Source organism: Ricinus communis, chromosome 9 (genome assembly GCF_019578655.1).
Source record: "Ricinus communis isolate WT05 ecotype wild-type chromosome 9, ASM1957865v1, whole genome shotgun sequence".
In the NCBI taxonomy this organism is placed as follows: Eukaryota; Viridiplantae; Streptophyta; class Magnoliopsida; order Malpighiales; family Euphorbiaceae; genus Ricinus; species Ricinus communis.
The window spans coordinates 23,151,774-23,170,792 of NC_063264.1; the positions used below are offsets into that span (position 1 = coordinate 23,151,774).

General features: G+C 33.3%; 2 protein-coding genes and 2 non-coding genes across 4 annotated transcripts; 3 read left to right on the top strand and 1 right to left on the bottom strand.

The window, feature by feature from the left end:
- Window positions 1–134: 134 nt before the first annotated feature.
- Window positions 135–12,425, bottom strand: LOC8282156 (glucosidase 2 subunit beta). Its single transcript, XM_002523352.3, has 17 exons — window positions 12,116–12,425; window positions 11,858–11,977; window positions 11,534–11,629; window positions 10,353–10,592; window positions 9,800–10,032; window positions 8,978–9,070; window positions 8,752–8,856; window positions 8,527–8,643; window positions 7,076–7,409; window positions 6,850–6,954; window positions 6,659–6,760; window positions 6,521–6,578; window positions 6,344–6,412; window positions 5,796–5,883; window positions 862–923; window positions 724–775; window positions 135–631 (listed from the first exon to the last, which is right to left on the bottom strand). Exons 1-17 carry the CDS (start codon window positions 12,228–12,230, stop codon window positions 569–571), a joined length of 2,052 nt encoding a protein of 683 aa, XP_002523398.2. The 5' UTR covers window positions 12,231–12,425; the 3' UTR covers window positions 135–568.
- A 1,195-nt stretch (window positions 12,426–13,620) lies between these two features.
- LOC8282157 lies at window positions 13,621–17,257 on the top strand. Its single transcript, XM_048379567.1, has 7 exons — window positions 13,621–14,041; window positions 14,384–14,460; window positions 14,589–14,723; window positions 15,140–15,194; window positions 15,324–15,411; window positions 16,545–16,643; window positions 16,766–17,257. Exons 1-7 carry the CDS (start codon window positions 13,677–13,679, stop codon window positions 16,901–16,903), a joined length of 957 nt encoding a protein of 318 aa, XP_048235524.1. The 5' UTR covers window positions 13,621–13,676; the 3' UTR covers window positions 16,904–17,257.
- A 1,355-nt stretch (window positions 17,258–18,612) lies between these two features.
- On the top strand, window positions 18,613–18,694 carry LOC112535523. The gene has a single exon (XR_003079638.1). It is a non-coding gene; the product is annotated as a small nucleolar RNA R12 (small nucleolar RNA).
- Window positions 18,695–18,803: 109 nt separating this feature from the next.
- Window positions 18,804–18,889, top strand: LOC112535522. The gene has a single exon (XR_003079637.1). It is a non-coding gene; the product is annotated as a small nucleolar RNA SNORD24 (small nucleolar RNA).
- Window positions 18,890–19,019: the final 130 nt, after the last annotated feature.

Here is a 19,019-nt window from a genome sequence, read left to right on the forward strand (position 1 = left end):
CAGAAGATGTTCAATAAATACAAGCACACAGAACAAGTAGCAACATATTCTTATATCTGTGGTCACCCACAATTCTCATGTTTACAAATATTTTATAGGTAGGCCGGCCAAGGGTTAAGGTTGACATCTTTAGAATCATGCAACAAGTCAAGAGCATTTTTATTGCCATTTCTTTAGAATGTCATTCTCACACATTTCCATTTCATAATGTTTTCTACTACTATGCTATCTTATATTATTTTGATTAATAATTATACCCTCAAGTGTTCAACATAGTATTATAGTATCAATGATTTCAAAATCAGTTGCAATGCGCCGGACTCGGACTTCATCCTAATTACTCCCATCTCTCAATCTAACCCTAATAATGAATTAGACATGTTATACAAAGTGGCTCCAGAATATAAAAAATTCTGTAGCTCTCCAGATATTGCTCAAAATTTCTAAATACCTGCCCAATTCAGCTGCATTTCGCTGGCCTATTCATATGTTAAAATTCAAATGGATGATTCTTCCGAATATTAGTTGAGGCCTTCAGCATCCTCTAAACCATTTGCTGCAAAGTATTTCAGAGTTCATCATGGCTCTGAGGCTGTTCTTTGTTCATCAAGTCTAGTTTGTTTTCCAATTCCTGCCGCATTGCAGAATTCACTACTAAATCAGTTAAAACAGTCCCAACACAAATAAGAGCAAGAGCTCAGGTTTAGTACAGCTAAATATTACCTTGAGCTTTTCTTCCAGACAAAAAGCTGGGGTAGATAAAAGTGCTACATATCTGCAATGAGGAAATAGAGAGTTTGGAAGAGCAACAGCAAGCATGCATGAATTCATAAGCAAGAATGTTTACAAAGGAAAACTTACTCGCAACGACTCGGTTCATCTACATCTGTAACCTCATTTTTCAAGCCACATCTTAGCTTGACCTATAATACAAGCAAAAGTACATATGTTAGAAGAGCAACTGAATCTGTCTTACCTTGACACCCATTTCATATGGTGCTTTAGCTTTGTATTCTCAGGTCAAGATTATAGATTGAATTCCGAAACAGCACTAGTAACAGGAAACAAGTAAAGATAAAATGCCTAGCACTACTCGTCTCCCATTTATTAGCGATAGAACTGAATTGTCTCTCATATCAACTTCAGGACAAGTGCTAATTCCTTGTGTTCCCAAGTAAGATTTTACCAATAAAACCATTTTCGTTAGAATTCAGAAATGAACAGTATGAGGCAAGAACAATCAACGAAAAAGAAAAAAGTGAAACTTCTTCTAACAATAAGGGGAGGTTGTTCTGAAGTTATGAGAACGTTTTAATGTTCCAGATAATAGGTTTTTGTTCTATATATTTGTCCTGATTTCAATCTAGATCTCTCAACTTCTGAAAAGAAATAAAAAGTGAGCACAAATCAAAATCCTAGATTGTTCAAACCATGAAAGTATCAATATCATCAATCATACAGAAACTTGGGTCTTATAAAAATCAAGTTAAGGTGTGCAGAACAATCTCCTTATGCCAAAGTATTATATTGGTGCAATTTTTCAGGTCAATTGGTCACTTAACTATTTCCACCAATCTTTAAATTTTTGCAATGTAGTCAGCAATCTGTAACTGTCATCAGCATGTTTTAAAAATATGTTCGGCTGGTATCTTAAAATAATTTAGTGCTACTTTGTTTATATTTAAAATTGAGATCATATACCTCCTATATTTTGTAAAATAACTTATATTATGAAATATGTTATGGAAGTTGTATAGGATTGTGTATAGAAATTAGAAGACTAAATTAATTAAGAGTCCTAGTTCTACTTAGATTAGAATTGTATGTATTGTGTATATATATGGGTGTAACTCCCTTGATTAAAGAATAAGATTTTCGGATTCTTCACTCAAATTATATGGTATCAGAGCTGTGAAAGAGTTCTAAAATTTCTGAAAGAAAAAATACACCTTAAAACTACACGAGCTTTGTTATTCCAAATGAAGGTACCTAAACCTTTCTGGGCTGATGCAGTTTCCACAACATGTTTCTTAATTAGCCGTATGTCTTCATCTGTCCTTCAAGGTAAAACTCCTTATCATGTTCTGTTTCCAACTAAAACACTGTTTCCTGTTGGGTTGAGCAAGAATACTGCGACTAGGGAGACGAAGAATGGAATTGAAGGCATAGTCTCAATAAAAAGAATTGAACACCAACCAACGAGTGGCGGATTTTGATGGAGTCTCGCAGAAAAAGAGCCTTATTCTATAGGGGCGCTAGCGTGCTACAACTAACAGCCCCTCTAGGATATTCGGGTGCACATCCTTTGTTCGGGATGTTCGTACTCAGGTTACCAAGCTAGATCCAAAATCTTTGAAGTGTGTTTTTCTTGAGTATTCTTGTGTTCAAAAAGGATTTAGATGTTATTGCCCTTCTCTTAACAGATATCTTGTGTCAGCTGATGTTACTTTTCTAGAAAATATACCTTTCTTTTCATCTACTCCTCCTTTAAGTCTGGGGGAGGATGAGGATTTGTTAATTTATACTGTTACACATACTCTTGATAAACCTAAGCCACCTATAGTACAAGTTTATTCTCGGCGAACAACCCCTCCCGATCTATGTCCTGAACCAGCTCCTTTATCGTCAGATCCAGTCTCTAATAATGATCTTCCTATTGCCCTTCGTAAAGGTAAGCGTCCGCACGCTTATCCAGTGTCTTCTTTTGTGTCTTATAATCAATTGTCGTCCTCTTCTTCTTTGATTGCATCTCTAGATTCTATATATATTCCTAAGACTATTAAAGAAGCCCTTTCTCATCCAGGTTGGCATAAGGCTATAATTGAGGAGATGCGTGCTTTAGAGGATAATGGTACTTGGACTTTGGTTGATTTGCCTACAGCTAAGAAGGCTATTGGGTGTAAATGGGTATTTGCTATTAAAGTCAATCCTGATGGATCCATTGCTAGATTAAAAACTCGTCTTGTTGCTAAAGAATATGCTCAAAATTATGGGGTAGATTATTCCGATACATTTTCTCCTGTTGCTAAGATGACTTCTGCAAAATTGTTTATTTCTATGACGGCTACTTATAATTGGTCTCTTCATCAGTTAGACATTAAGAATGCTTTTCTCCATGGGGATCTTTGGGAGGAAGTTTATATGGAGCAACCGCCTGGCTTTGTCGCTCAGGGGGAGTATGGGAAAGTTTGCTATCTTCATAAGTCTATACAGATTGAAGCAGAGTCCTCGTGCTTGGTTTGAAAAGTTTAGTCAGGCAGTTGAGAAGTTTGGCATGAAGAAAAGTAAGTCGGATTATTTTGTTTTCTTCAAGCATTCTGCTATGGGTATCATTTTGTTAATTGTGTATGTAGATGATATTGTCATTACTGGGACTGACACTACAGGGATTTCATCCCTTATATCTTTTCTCCACACTCAATTTCATACTAAAGATTTAGGAATGTTGAGATACTTCTTGGGTGTTGAGGTAATACGAAGTAAGAAGGGAATATTTTTATCTCAAAGAAAATATGTACTCGACATGTTGTCCGAGACAGGAAAGTTAGGAGCTAAGCCATGTAGTACTATAATGGTTCCTAATTTACAGCTCACAAAAGATGGTGAGTTATTTAAAGATCCTAAGAGATATAGAAAATTGGTTGGAAAGTTGAATCATCTTAGCGTGACTCATCCAGATAATGCGTATGCAGTTAGTGTGGTAAGTCAATACATGTCCTCTCCAACAGTTAATCACTAGACAGCTATCGAACAAATTTTGTGCTACTTAAAAGGAGCACCTGAGCGAAGACTATTATATGGTAGCCATGATCATAATAGAATTGAATGTTTTTCAGATGCTGGCTGGGCGAGATCCAAGGATGATCAAAGACCTACTTCAAGTATTGTGTATTTGTCGGAGGGAACTTGGTTTCATGGAAAAGCAAGAAGCAAAATGTTGTCTCATATTCAAGTGCAGAATCAAAGTATAGAGCTATGCCCAAGTCAGTATGCGAAACAACATGGATATATCAGCTTTTAACTGAAGTAGGACTTAAAACTTCAGTACCAGCTAAGTTGTGGTGTGATAACCAAGTTGCTCTTCACATTGCATCCAATCCTGTATTTCATGAACGAACTAAGTATATCGAGGTTGACTGCCATTTCGTTTGTGAGAAGATTCAGCAAGGTTTGATTTCCATAGATTATGTGAAAAGAGGAGAACAACTAGGAGATATCTTCACGAAGGTTCTTAATGGGACTCGAGTTGATTATCTCTGTAACAAGTTGGACATGATTAATATCTATGCTCCAGCTTGAGGGGGAGTATTATGGAAGTTGTATAGGATTGTATACAGTAATTAGAAGACTAATTTAATTAAAATTCCTAGTTTTATTTAGATTAGGATTGTATGTATTGTGTATATATATAGGTTGTAACTCCCTTGATTAAATAATAAGATTTTCAGATTCTTCACTCAAATTACAAAATATAATATTTTACTAAGGATCTGGCATGTGCATGGAAGTATATATATGCTCAGTTTCTTATTTCTTATAATAAACTAATATTTTACAAAACAAAGAAGAATCATTAATGTAGCATTGATGAGATGACACTTGATCATCTGTTGAGGGGCCATATTGATGATACTGAAACTTCTCATGCATGACCTATATAAGTATTATTTTATTGATAATAAATTAAAGGAGGTACTAAAAAGAGAAAAATATGAAAACACATCTGTGATACTAGAATTATTAAAATAAATAAATAAATAATAAAAAAAGAACTAGAAAAAACACATCCCCCAAAGTTAAAAGGCATCAAACTGCAAGGTATTTCTTGTGTTGACTCTTTACCTAGATTTGGTATGTTTTTCTTTTAATTTTTCCCAAGAACTAAGCATAGGCTTTGCTGTTTTAGCATCGGAAAGAGAATAAGCTAAGGGAGGTTAGTCAGATAGCATAGAAATCCCACGGAGCACATGTTTCCAATGCCTAGGCTATAAGTTAGAAGGATGCCAAGACATGTTGAAGGGAAATGGAGAATGAGATAGGGTATTGTGTGATCATAAAACCCAAGATATATTAAAGGAGAAAGTTCTCTAAGGATGCAATTCGACTTGCCACAATAACCAGCAAAATGTGTTGCATGATGAAAAATCAAGTCTGCAAATTAGCATGGCAATAACAAAGATATCAAGAGTGCAAAACTATAAAGAACTACCTAAGATTGAAGGCATAGGAAGATGAAAGTGGTATGACACTGTAGATCAATGAGTGATTCAGATGTTTTAAGAAATACACCAATATGTTAAAAATCAAGGATATTAGAACTGCAAGACAAAAATAGACAAGTCCCCGAAATAGGATGCCTTGGCATTATAATAGCTAAAAGAAACATAGCAACTCCGCACCTTTCTATTAAAAACAACTCCAATCTTTATGAAATTCTAAGACTAAAAAATAGATTCCTTAGAGTTGACTGCAATTAGAATGGCTTCTAAAGTTTATGTTAGAGTTGAGGGTTCCTTCATTTAGAGAAAGCTTACCACTTCTAGAATTCTTTTTCCTTATAAAAAGAAAAAACTGGAGATTTCTATTCAAATGCTACGACAACTGACAAGGTAGTTTTATAGAACCCATTTTTAGTTTTACTATAATTGTCGCCGTTACCACCCACCACTAGGGTAATAACTGTCAACTGATATGGAACACAAGAAATTTGAGTATCAATACATTATAAGACATGGCACTGCACAAAAAAAAAATCTACAATAGAATGTTTCATAGAAGCAAAATGATCCATATACCTTTAAACTTCTATCAGGTCCATTCCAGCACCTATCACCATTTGAAAATATCATGACCCGATGTGAATCCTCGAATTTGTCCCAACGCCTATTTACATTAGAAAACAAATGACTTAGAAGATAAAAATATGTCGTATTGATGTCAACTATGTCTGCGTGCAAACTGAGTAAACCTGTGAGAAAGACGAGAAGTAACAGAGAGAAAAGAGGGCTTCAAGAAATCAAAGGATGAGAAGTCTATAGCTAACTATTTCAAAAGAACTATCAGGTGAAGAATATGAGCGATGCAATACATTAAATATTTTCAACAAGAGTTTGTCAAGAGAAAAATGAGAAACGCAACCATCAGAATCATAAGAAACTCTCAACCCTAATATACTAATACTAGTTAATGTAACCTTAAACTAATGAGCAGCTTAAGAACCAAAATAACATTGAGCACACTTAGAATGATAAAAAACCCATGTCAAGAGTTGGAAAAAATAGAGGAAAATTGAGGACACCAGAACTAATGTAAGAAACAGCATAAAAATCTCATTGGTGCCTACCCCAAACGAGTTGTTGAATGACCCTCCGTCTGGGAAGCTTGTTTGAATGGACAAACCTTGTAAACATACCTGAAGCAAATATTTGAATCACCAAAGATAAGGTAAAAAGATTAAGCCGAGGTTGCCTCAAAAAAGAAAAGAATACAATTAAAAGATAAATTAGGCAATGTTCGTAACTTGTTCTGTTTGCTCTCAAAACATTGATCGTAGAATGAGAAGAACTCTTTCTCTATCCCTGTAATATTAAACTTTATAGTCACACCATAAGCAGGCTAAATCTGCAAGTTGTATAATGAATACATTCTTAACACTAACCAAAATCCTGTTTTAACTTTTGTGTCAAACTTGATATCCTCGACTGTATTTTAGTCAACTTGGCACTGGACTCTTCGTATTCTTTGCGCACATTGGCAGCCTCTAAAGGAACCAAAAGGCACTAGGTGGTCAGATCAATACATTTTCCACATTTAAATTATAAAATGGTAAAAATAGGCTCTGCAACATACCTGATTTGTCCACTGGAGTTTGAAAAAAGTTAACAGCTTGTAGAATGTTACGAACAGTTTGTTGTATCTTCTCCAGCCAAGACGGGCTACTTGAGAAGGTTGTATCTAATATAGATGGTTCATTAAAGAAAAAGAAAAACAGATTATATTAACCTAGTAAAAGAAAACAGCTTATGTTGTAATGACATTCACCAAAAATAAGTAAAGGAGTAGACAAATTGTAAACCTGAAAAATCTAATTCATCCTCGTGGTCGGATTTGTATGAAGAACCCACATCATCATGAGAATCATCTTCATAACTCTCATCTGTATCATCTTCTGTATCAATGTCATCATATTTTCCAGTGTCGTCATCAGTTCCAGAAGCATAGCCATCATATTCCTCATCATGCATGTCTGGTGGCATCTCTTCATGCTCTTCGTGATCTTCATGATCACTATTCTTTGCAACATCAACTCCTTCAGTTTCCTTTTCAGAACTCCCTGTCCAACGAGAAGCAACAAGGCGGCCTAGGTCTTCCTTTGACAACCCTTCAGTATTTTCAGATACATCATTGCCCTGTAGGCACCGTGCATATACACAATAGAAGATGGCCATCAGTCACGATATCTAAAAGATTGTCAAGCCTTAGGCATGTTGCTTTAAGAGTCATAGAACATTGAGAAACTTCAAAGAATATTCCAAATGAGTATTTAGCCTGATGGTCTCTAAAAATGATATGCATAACAGGCAATCTTAAGAGGAAATCTAACTTCCCTAAAGATTGCAGCAAGAGATCTAGAGGTGTTTCTCTGAAATACCTTGAGATATCTGAGTAGGAACCCCATTAGACTCTAATCTCATATTCTTTTTAGCCATAATTAATGTGAAACCACCTTTTTCTACAATAAACTCAGAGCATCTACATATGTATGTCAACAAGTAAAATACAAGCAGGCAAGTTATTTAAGAAATTAATCTTGATTTTTAAATCTAATGCTACAATCTAAAAATTAATCTTGCCCCCATATTAAACAGAATTTAAAAGATAAAAGGTTTGAGAACATTAAAAGAAAATAAGCATGACTGTATGTTTAGATCAACATTAAAATGAGAGAACAATTTCAATTTATAAATTCTAACATCATCCTGGTCTCATGTAGTGTACCAACATAGTATTATTCCTAACAAGGTTTTACATAACAGCATAGGTCATGGTAACAGTATTGCATCACAGTACTGAACCAGATCAACCAAAGTGAATAATACTGGCACAGAACTAAGATGAATTCTCTAATAAAGTAAGAAAAATAAATCAAATTCTTAGTTTAAAAAAATTTAACTATGTAATAGTGCTCCCAAAATCTAAAATAACTGCAAAGAGTTATGACGGCGATAACCAAATAATATTTGCTTTTACATAAATCGCTGGAAGCCCTTCTTTCAAGAAATATGTTGGCAGTGACAAACCAAATAAAATTTTTAACAAAAATCCAACTACACAACAGGGCATCAAAAGAAGAAAAAACAGTCTCAGTCACCACCCCAAAACAAGTAGACATTATTTTCTTCACCAAGTTAAGAAAGTAAGAGGAGCAAATGCTTAAGCTTGAAGCTTCAATCAGTATTGAGGAAACGAAAAAGAGAAGCACTTTATTATTTTCTTTATTTTTGTATTGCTAGGATAAAGAATTACCAATTTCACAGCTTGACCACCTGATACCTCAACAGCATCATGACCTTTTTCACTCATATCTGCAGGGTCATCCTTGCTTCTTGGTGAGACAGACTCTTCGACCTCTTCTACCACTTCCTATACCAAGAAGGAATACTTTGTCATAACATAAAATGTCTAAGCATGGTAGCACGACTTTAATGGAGACAACATAACACATTTTACAAAAGCATTTTCCATTTTTACCTGCACAATATCATTAACTGATGGTCCTTCAATTTTGGAAGTATCACTTTGCTCAGCATCAGCTATGCTTTTTGGGGAGACTGTCTCTTCCTCCTTCACCACATGCTAAATTAAGAAGGAAAACTTTGTCACATCATGGAATATGTAACAGTCTAAGCATTTCAGCAGCACTGTGATGGAGGCAATGCAATAAATCACATTTACAAATGCATCGTCCCTTTTTTACCTGCTCTACTTCATTCACTGGTGATTCTTCATTTCTGGAGGTATGAGTTTGTTCAGCACCAACTGCATGACTAGTATACTCCCCTGCCTTGTCCTATGGAAAGTTCATGGACATTAAGAAGTGTTAGCCACACCCTTTCTCAGTTATGACCACATTTGTATCTCAAAAGTCTAAACAAGCTCAATAAAAGTGTCACCAATATCTGTAACTGAGTATTGGTGACAATATCTGGAACATCCCATAAGTCTGAGTAGGAACTTATGGGATGTTCCAGATTATATTTCTTATAACAAAGATCTTATGGGATGTTCCAGATATTGTAAAATGCAGGCATACATGCATTGATAGTTCAGATCTAAATTTTCCTGCAGTAAATATTCAACTCTAAAAGTTCTCAGCATTGGTTTAGTCTTTCAAACACCATCTTAGTTGAGTTGATTTGCAAGAGAAGTTGGGATATACAATTTCATGTAGACTAACTTCTTCCATATCTTCATATTGTAATAAATTTGTTACAAAAGGTTAAAATTACCATAAAAGTGTGTTCATTTGAGGTATCTACTCATTCAACTACATATATATATACACACACACACACACATAAATATAGTAGCAAAACTGTATTTTAGTTTGGAGTGTGAATGGTATTTTCATCTAAACTGTAACAAATAAATTCAAGTTACTTCTTAAAAATAAAATATCAGAACATAAATTAAAAACTAGAAATTCTTAACCAACCTTTAAAAAGCACAACATTCAGATTATGTATGCACAAGTTCATATAAAAGTTGGAACAGTTGAATATCAAAAGTAAACATTAACCTGATCCAAGGGAGAGTCATCCAAAACACCAATTGTATCATCATGGATACTTTCCGAGGATTCATCTTCAACATTAGTTTTTTCCCCAGCCTGTTCTTTTTCTTGCTTAGCTTCCTCCAAAAATTCACCTTTTTCTTTATTAGCCTTTTCTTCAGCTTCCTTCTTCTCTTTCTCTTCTTTTTCTTTCTGCAAGCGTTCTTTCTCTTCTGCCTTCTCTATTTGTTCTTTACGCTCTGCATGAGAGGTGAAGCGCAGCAGCAATTATATACCAGTAAGTCCTATATTAACAGTAAATAACCACATCCACATGTAAAATAAACCTAAAGCATGTACCTTTAGGTATCTACCCAAAATTTCTTGTGTTCACATCTTATTTGTGGAATACATTGTACATTTGGAAATATTTCAATTCAATAAAATTAGTATGGCAGTGAAAGACAGTAAATGCAACTCAAATCACTGGCTTATAGACTTGGAATAAACACAATGATGATAAAAAATTAAGCAGAACAATTACAATGCTGTTGAGGACAAAATATGGACCAAATTATACCTTTAAGCTGTTCAACTAACCCTTTCAGTATTTTCTCCTCATTTCTTAGCTTTGATAGTTCTGCCTCATCTTTGGCAATTGATTGTTTTGCCTTTTCAACTTCCTGATTTCTCAAAGCCACCCCCTCCTTATATGTTGCAATCTTTTTCTTCAACTTATCTCTAGCCACTTTTCCAGACTCCCAGCATGTATTTCGGCATTTAACCTGCCCATCATATTCGTCACTCCCATCACAGCAGTCTGCATAGTGAGACGGTAAATACATGGAAGGAGGAAAAAAGAAATTAAGGACATGCATTGCCTGCAAAAGAAGAGACTAAAAGAAAGGGAGGGGGGTGGCAGCTGGGTAATATACCAGAGAGGTTATGACAGTATCCAGCCACCAAAAAAAAAAAAAAAAAAAAGAAAAAGAAAAGGCAAAACAAAACAAAAATAAAAATACCTGTAACAGGACATTGGGGCCATCTAAATACCTGATTACGGTTAAAAAAAGTGTATCGCGATGATTTTTTTCCCTTCTCAGTCAATGCTCAATTAGAAAATTGCATATAGAAGTTATCTTCTATTGTTCTACATGTTATGTATGTTCTCTATATATTGGGTTCCAATATACAATTTTTCATTGCCCATATTTTCCAACTTCAACTGTTTCATTTTATTCTGGTCTTGCAAAAGTGAAACTGAAGATTTAACGTTAACTATTTTCCTATAACAGGTACACCATATTCTGATTGTGCTCATAGAATAAAATTACAAGGCAAGCAACAATTTACCAGAAAATGGTAAATTCCAACTAAAGAACCATATACACAAATACAAGTATGAAAAATAACCAAATAAACCAGTCCAGTGAAATAGGTCCCTAGCTTGTTTCTGTAGAGGCATTACATAGTTTCACTTCACAAAAGAATTAGAGAAACTCATCATTTTAATAAGATAATATCATGCAGAATCTGTAGAGATATTCTTTCTGAATTGAGTGTAATAATTTTTTTTTCTTTTGCTGATCTAACGTGTGATCACAATATTGCTTCAAGTATTTGCAACTACTAATGACTGTTGCTTTTATTTCTTATCTGCTTTCTGAATCAAAAGGGTTAAGAAACCACAGAGACAGAGCTTGAAGAAACAGGAACTATAGTTCAATAACTAATCACACTAGGTGCCTATGCCAAACTTACCACAGATCCCATCATTGACTCTTGAAGAAAATAACAAAAGAGGAATATGTCCTGCATTGCGACAATAAAATTTCCCAGCTGGACAAGCTGATGTGCCTACAATTAACAAGAATATATAGTCAATACGAGTAAAATAAAATGTTTTGCAGTGTTAAAATAGTATCAACCAAATAGAATAATACAATCAAAAGATGCAGCAATCCAAATGGACAAAGAAAAGAAAACCATCACGCCCGATTAAGAAAACCATTACGCCCGATTGCCAAAGAATGGTCATTGTAAGAAGAGGAAACCAAAACAAGGAGCAGTGAGTAAAAAACTCACCAGGCTCATCACTGCCGTCAGGGCAATCGCAGAAGTCATCATTGAGTTGAGCTTTGGTGAATTTCTTGGATCCATCTATACATTTTATCGTATTTGATGATATCTTGTAGTAATTCTCATCTGGGTATCCAGAAAAACACACCAAGTAGCCAAAAGATCAAACCAAAAATTAAAAAAAAAAAAAAACAACAACAACAACACCCGTCAAAATTAGTAAAGAAAATTTGGAAAAGAAGCAAAGATGATTTGAAAAATGACCTTGAGGGGAGATTCCAAGAAATGGGTCATTGGGAACAGCTGATTTAGCAATGGAACAAATACTTAAAACTCCCAACACAAAACCATATATCAATATCAATAAATCAACTTTCATTGCTACAAATGACTAAATTAATGGGCAAAGGAAAAACAATCAATTGATAATTATTCAGTCTTTAGTGCTGAAATTTCGACCTGCCCACTCGACTAATCCAATCTAACACAGTGAAAAGAAAGAAGCGAGGGAGGGAGGAAACAGTAGAATGTAAAACGCAGAACTTCTCGGATAAAACGACCACGCCCTCACCTCAGTAACAGTAAACGCCTTTTTCTTTTCTTTTCGAATTAATATTTTAAGAAATAAAAATTAAAAAGAAAAATTATATATGCACACCCTTACTCGCGGCGTGCTTATTTTTCAATAGGCTATTATTAATAATAATTATTATATTTAAAATTTATTGAATTATTAAAATTTAAATTTATAATAAAATAATTATTAGAGAAATGAGAGACCGGTGCCTCATTTTTTAAAGATATAACTATAAATTAAATCATAAATTTTTAATTATTTTAAGATTTAAATATAAATAGATGTGTTTTTAATTTATTTTTGAAACATATTTTCAAGAAAAGATTTTTATAATAGTAAAAAAGTAAAAAAAAGCGATGTAATTAATTAAATGTATTTACTAAAAGTAAAAATTGGAAAGTTTTATTATAAATTTAGTAATATAACTATTAAAAGTTTTATGTATATGTATTACTTTTATAATTTTTATAATTGTATTAAATTTTTTTGTTGATTTATAAATTTTTTTTAATAAGCACAATTCATGTGGTACATCACTGTTCTTATTATAAAATTATAAAAATTATTTGTAAAATATTTTTAAAAATAAAATAAAATAAAAATAATTATTTTAAAATTTTAAAATAATTAAATAAAATTATCAAAAATTATAAAATTATAATTTAATTGGTAATTATATCTTTTTAAAATTGTCTAAAGGCCTCCAAAATGTAGGAATCCGCCCTAAAAAATTCCACTTAAGTAAATACTTTTAACTTAATTTCCTATAATATGGTGAGTGATCTTTAAGAGTTTAAAAAAATATTTTTAAATTATTAAGAGAGTGATTAGGTCTTTATTTGAGTTTGTGAATTTTTTTAAAATATATATCATATTAAAGGCTTTAAAAATAATAAAATTAAAAAAAGCTTAAGAGCTTAATAAATAAGTTTAATAGATATTTATATATTTAAATATATAATGAGACACGTATTTGTTTCAAGTGATTTGACGGTTTTCTAGAAGGATTTGATTATAATAAAATTGAAAGTTTAAGAATTTAATTGTACCAAAATAAAGTTTAAAGGCTGAATTACAAAAGCATGTAAAGTTTAGGGGCTCAAGTATGTGTTTTGGCCTGAAAACTAAAGAAATTGTTGTGAGATGAAACGACGCCGACATGAGAGTGGAGATATTATATACCCAAAAAGATACAATCTTTTCGAGTCTTATCCATACCATTCGAGACCAGTTCTTGAAGTAGAAAGAATGGTAATGGAGGGAAGCTCAATTGTAAGCTATTCCCATTCTTCTTCTTCTTCTTTATATTCAAATTATCTCAATAAGTTCACAATTCACCCTTCACATCCTTCATCATCATCATCTTCTTCTTCTTCTTCATCTCTTTTGAAATGCCAAACGCTGAGCTTAACCTTACCCAACTTGCGAGTGAGCAAGAAGAGGCAAATGCTCGTGGCACTCTCTTCCCTTCCTCCCACTCGTACCACTCTTCGCACTTCTGCATTTGTAGTTGAAAAATCAGCGGAGAATTCAACAAAGGACAAAGAAATGATGCCTAAGATTGATAAGAGCGGCAGGTTTTGCAGCCCCAGAGCCGCCCGTGAACTCGCTCTGTATCTTCTCTACCCCTCGTCTCTCTCATTTTCTATTAGTTACTTATTAATGCCAAAAATGATTCTGGGTTTTGGGTTTTAGGCTTATCCATTTCCAAATTCTGTAACTTTGCATATAATATACAATATAGCGTAAGCTAAAGGTTTCAAATTTGAAAGTTTTTCAAGTTATTTCTTTCATTCATTCTCGCAAACAACTGAAGCACAGCCCTTCTACACCTGTATGCTTCAATAATTTTTTTTACTGGTCTCCTATAGGGAACCGCAGTTTTTGTGTCTAGCCTAATTTTTTTTCTCCATCTCTCGTTATTTGCTTTTGTGGGTTTGGTTGCAACTTGCAAGAATGATGATATATGCAGCGTGCTTGGAAGGGTCTGATCCAGTTCGACTTTTTGAGAAACGAATCAATGCAAGGAGAGGTAGTCCACTACTCGTTTATAACATGAAACTAGCTGTTAATAGTTAGTTAGTTTGTTAATCATTTAGTTCTTAATAGCTATTTGGTGATCTGATTTGGCTTTTTTTTTTTTTAAAAAAAATTATTCAGAAGCTGGCTATGAATTTGACAAGACATCATTGTTGGAGTACAATCACATGAGCTTCGGAGGACCTCCTGTTACAACTGACACCATTGAAGAAGCAGATAAGCTTCTATCCAGTGATGAAAAAGAGTCTGCACTTGGTAATTATGCTCTTCCCGGATTAGTCTTTGTATAGCTTATTCAAGTACTTCACAGCTTATATTTTCTCATGCTTCTGACTCAAGTTCCATTGCTTTCTGTAGCATCTCATTCATCTTTTAGTCTATTCTACCACTTTTAAATCCCATCTATTGCATCTAATTGTTTGTATCTGTGAATGTGTTTGCAAAGTCTAAAAATGGAAGAATTCAATTAAATTGATTTATGTTTAGTCAATTCTCAGTTTTGGAAAACTCATAGTTTTTAGAATTCAGCTCTTTCAACATAAAAAGAAAAAAGAAGAATAAAAGGCATTTTCTACAGTTATGACCTGTTCATACAGTTAAATCTATCTCAACTTGGCCATTTTCTACTCCTTTCTGAATGTGAAATTTTGTCTCTCTCTTTGTTATTTTAGAAGCAGAAGTCCTTTCAGCTCCTCCAAAGTTGGTCTATAGCAAATTACTTTTGCGGTAAGCTCCTTTGTTGTAAATTACTTGGCTTGCTGTCTACACTGAGAGAGAAAGAGAGAGAGAGATTGTGTATGTGTGTGAATTGGATTGAACTATCTTTCTTATAGATACTTATACGTTTGGTGGCAGTTTCACAAGGAAGCTTCTAGCAGCAGTTGTGGAGAAGTGGGATAGCCATGTTCTTATTATAGACAAAGTTGCCCCACCTAATTGGAAGGTTTGAATGCATGATCTTTTGTTGTTTGAATTCAGCTGGATTCTAGGCCTTTTTTTTTGGTTTAATCATAGGTATAGTTTATTTCTAGGTTGATGAAATTTGAAAAGTACACTGGATCTTGGCATTTGTCTTTCTTAAAATTGCTATGTGCAAGATTGTGGTCAGTTGTATGATTTAACAATTGCAGCACAGGACTAGGAGTTCAAAGATCACTGCTATATTTCACTGCACAGAACTGTAATTGAATTAAACTTTTAATTGAAAACACTACAAAGTTGTGTTGAATTGGTTCCCTCCCATCAACTCATTTTTATTGGATATACATACTGAATCCCACACATCTTGTGTATTTGAGTATATATTGTACCAAATTTCTTTGAGCTGCATTCAGATAAATATTTGAAGTTCTAGGTTTCTTAATTTTAGTCTTTAAGTTCAAATTGTACAAGTACAAACATATATAATGAAGGGGAAAAGTGCATTAACCAAATTCTAGAGAAAGTATTTGCAATACACATTTTAAATAATGTTTTCAAATTCATTAAGCAAGGTTTCATTCACCATTTTATGTAATTGCCTTTTGGTTTTGAACCTAAAGCAACCAAAGAAAATATATCCATTTGACTGCTATTTAAACAATTTAGACTATATTATGAAGACCAAATTATTTCATCTGAAGATCCCATCCTATCATAAAGCAAACAGAATGAAAACATGGATTCATATGTAAGTATGTATATGTCTCCATATGCCTCTATATAAGGAAATATAGTTGTCTTTGCATACTTGATGTTTTTGAATTTGGTTAAATTTGGTTTTTAACTGTATTCCATTTGCTTCTTAGTGCATATCTAATTGTTTGGAAAGTTGCACCAAGCTGTGGAAAAGATTGTCATAGGTTAGAGGTATGACACCTTGGATTATGTAGGCCTTATGGGGTCAATACTGGAAGGTTGTGTGTCGAGTAGATATTATATCCAAAAGTACAAGATGCAATACTTAGTATCCACATTAGCATTACACTCATGAGTTTTAACAGCTGCGTGGAATTTACATTTTAGAGTTCAGTAGAACTTTATCAAGCTTTATCTTACCCACAAATATCTCACAACTCCACTTATATTTCATATCAGAGTCAGCCGGGTGGCAGAATTTTGGAATTCTGTATCCTCCATTTGGCAATGTCTGAGATTGCAGTTGTTGGTACACGGCACCAAATTGTCATTAATGAGGTAACTTGTCCCTCTCTCACTGCTTCTTGCCCTTTTTGTGCTTGGCATACATGCTAAATGCGCTATCGCCACATTTGATGCCAATCTGATCCAGTTTAATTGTATTTTGATTATTTATGAAGGCTGTTGATCTTGCCAAGCGGTTCTGTGATGGGGCAGCACCTCGCATAATAAATGGATGCCTTAGGACTTTTGTGAAGGATGTATCAGGTACCCTTGTGGCTCAGGCTTCAGATTCTAATTGGAAGGTAGAGGTGTAACGTGGAGAATTGCTTTGAGGCTTTTGTCTGCTCCAAATTACCAAATCTCTCTCAAGAGAGGACGTCGGCTAGAGTATTGTCCGGTAATTTTGGAAGAAATCCTGAAGAGATACTCGGATGTCTCATTTTAAAGTAAATTCCCATGAAGCACCAACATAATGTGATTTTCTTCTTTTCAAGTTTGCATTTGTGTCGAAAAGTTCAGAGCAGTTGAAGCTCAGGTGGAGTATTGATAAGGGAGAAGATAAGAGAAGAGAGCAGAGCAGAACATTTGATACGTATATGTTGTAAAATGGATCTTCATATGTAGTGTCTCAGATTCTGATACTGAATGTGGAAATTGAATTCCCTGAACATGGTAGCAACTTTTTTGCTCTGTATAGTACTTGGCGTTTTTGCTTAACAATTTAAACAGGCATGAGCATTAGCAAAATTGCACAAATTATATGGGAAGATGCCCAGAAGGTGAAGGGTGATACTTTCCCTTCACATCTATGGACAAGCATTAAGCATGGAAGGACTGAAACTGCACAATGTTAAAAGGAAACCAACGAACATATCATTAAGTCAAAAGTCAAGATTTTAGTGCCAAGTTTATCGTCTTACCTGCTGATCATGGTTACATCGAAAACAAACAAACACATTATATGACAAATTATTAAAATATATGTATATAAAGGAATCGCTTAATTATTATCTATAAAAGGAAACATTAAAAAAAAAGAGATGAAACTCATTAGAATTTAGAGGTGAATCTTTATTTGAAGAAATTTCATGTGCATTATTTTTCTTGAAAAAGTTTTATTTTTATGGTTAAAAACTCATTGTTTTTGTGATTTTTTTTTTCAATTTTTTTATTTATATATACTCTTTTATTATTTTATCAAAAAATTAATACTGATATTATATACCTAAAATATACTAAAACGATATTATTTTAATTTATATTATTATGAAATCAATTTTTATTTTATATATTTTTTATTTTTTTATATAAAAAATATTTTCATCCGTCGGCAGATTTTACGATAGTTTTTTAAACTTTATTCTTTTCAAAACAAGAAATTTCTTTCTTTTCATTCGGTTTTTTTAGATTACGACTATAATAGTTAAATTTTTTATTTTAGCGTAATTTTATAAAATTTCGAAATTTGAGAAATAAAAATTAGTTAATTTACTTTTTTTTTGTATTTATGTAAAAATTCCTTTATTAAAAAAGTGAAAAATACTGACCAATTGGGGAAATAATCCTATGGGCCCAACCTTAAATAGAAAGGCCCAACGAACATCTGCCGCTCTCTGTGTTAGTATTAGGGTTTTGGTTATACCATGTCTGGCGTTCATCTCTCTATATATACAGGTAAACGAAGGAGAATTTTCAGCAGAATAGCGATTGGAGCAGGCATAATAATTTGACTTATTTGATGTTTCTGTTTTCACAGAAATCTTCTTGTTATTGCTTTTGTTTGTTGAGAAAGAAGCCTAAAATTGCAGTTCTTTGATCTGTTGGAAAAGATGGATCATGGAATCTATCCTTAGGCGATACTAATGTTTTTAAATGGTTTTTATAGATGAAATCTTAGGGTTTTATGTATAAAAACTCTACCTTTAGCTCCGGTTTTCCTCTGCATAGGCAATATCGGTGACAAGGTAGATACATTTGTTTTCTTTTTTCTGTTTTGGAAAATGATTGGTAGATGAAGGAAGAAGAGAGGATGATGAAATAAATCAGACGGATTCCCACTGATTTCACTAAATATGATTTTACTCAACCAGCTACTTCTGACTCTCTTCTTCTTCTTATTCTTCTTCACTTCTTTTTTTTTTTTGTTTTATAAATCACTTTTTTAGAAATCATTGAAAAAATAAGTAAACAATTGTTTTTATCAAATACTGGATAGGCCGGTGATGTGAGAATCAAATATTTGCTACTCTTGATGATTTAAATCAGTTGATGAATGTTTATCCACCAAGATCTCTGAGGCCTTTTCCATTAGCAATACTTTAATTAATAATTCGTATTTGTTTCGAGTTGTTTGAAACTCGTAAAAGTCTCTCTTTTTATTTAATAATATTAATATTTGTAAATTATTTAGAGAAAAATTATCAATTTTAT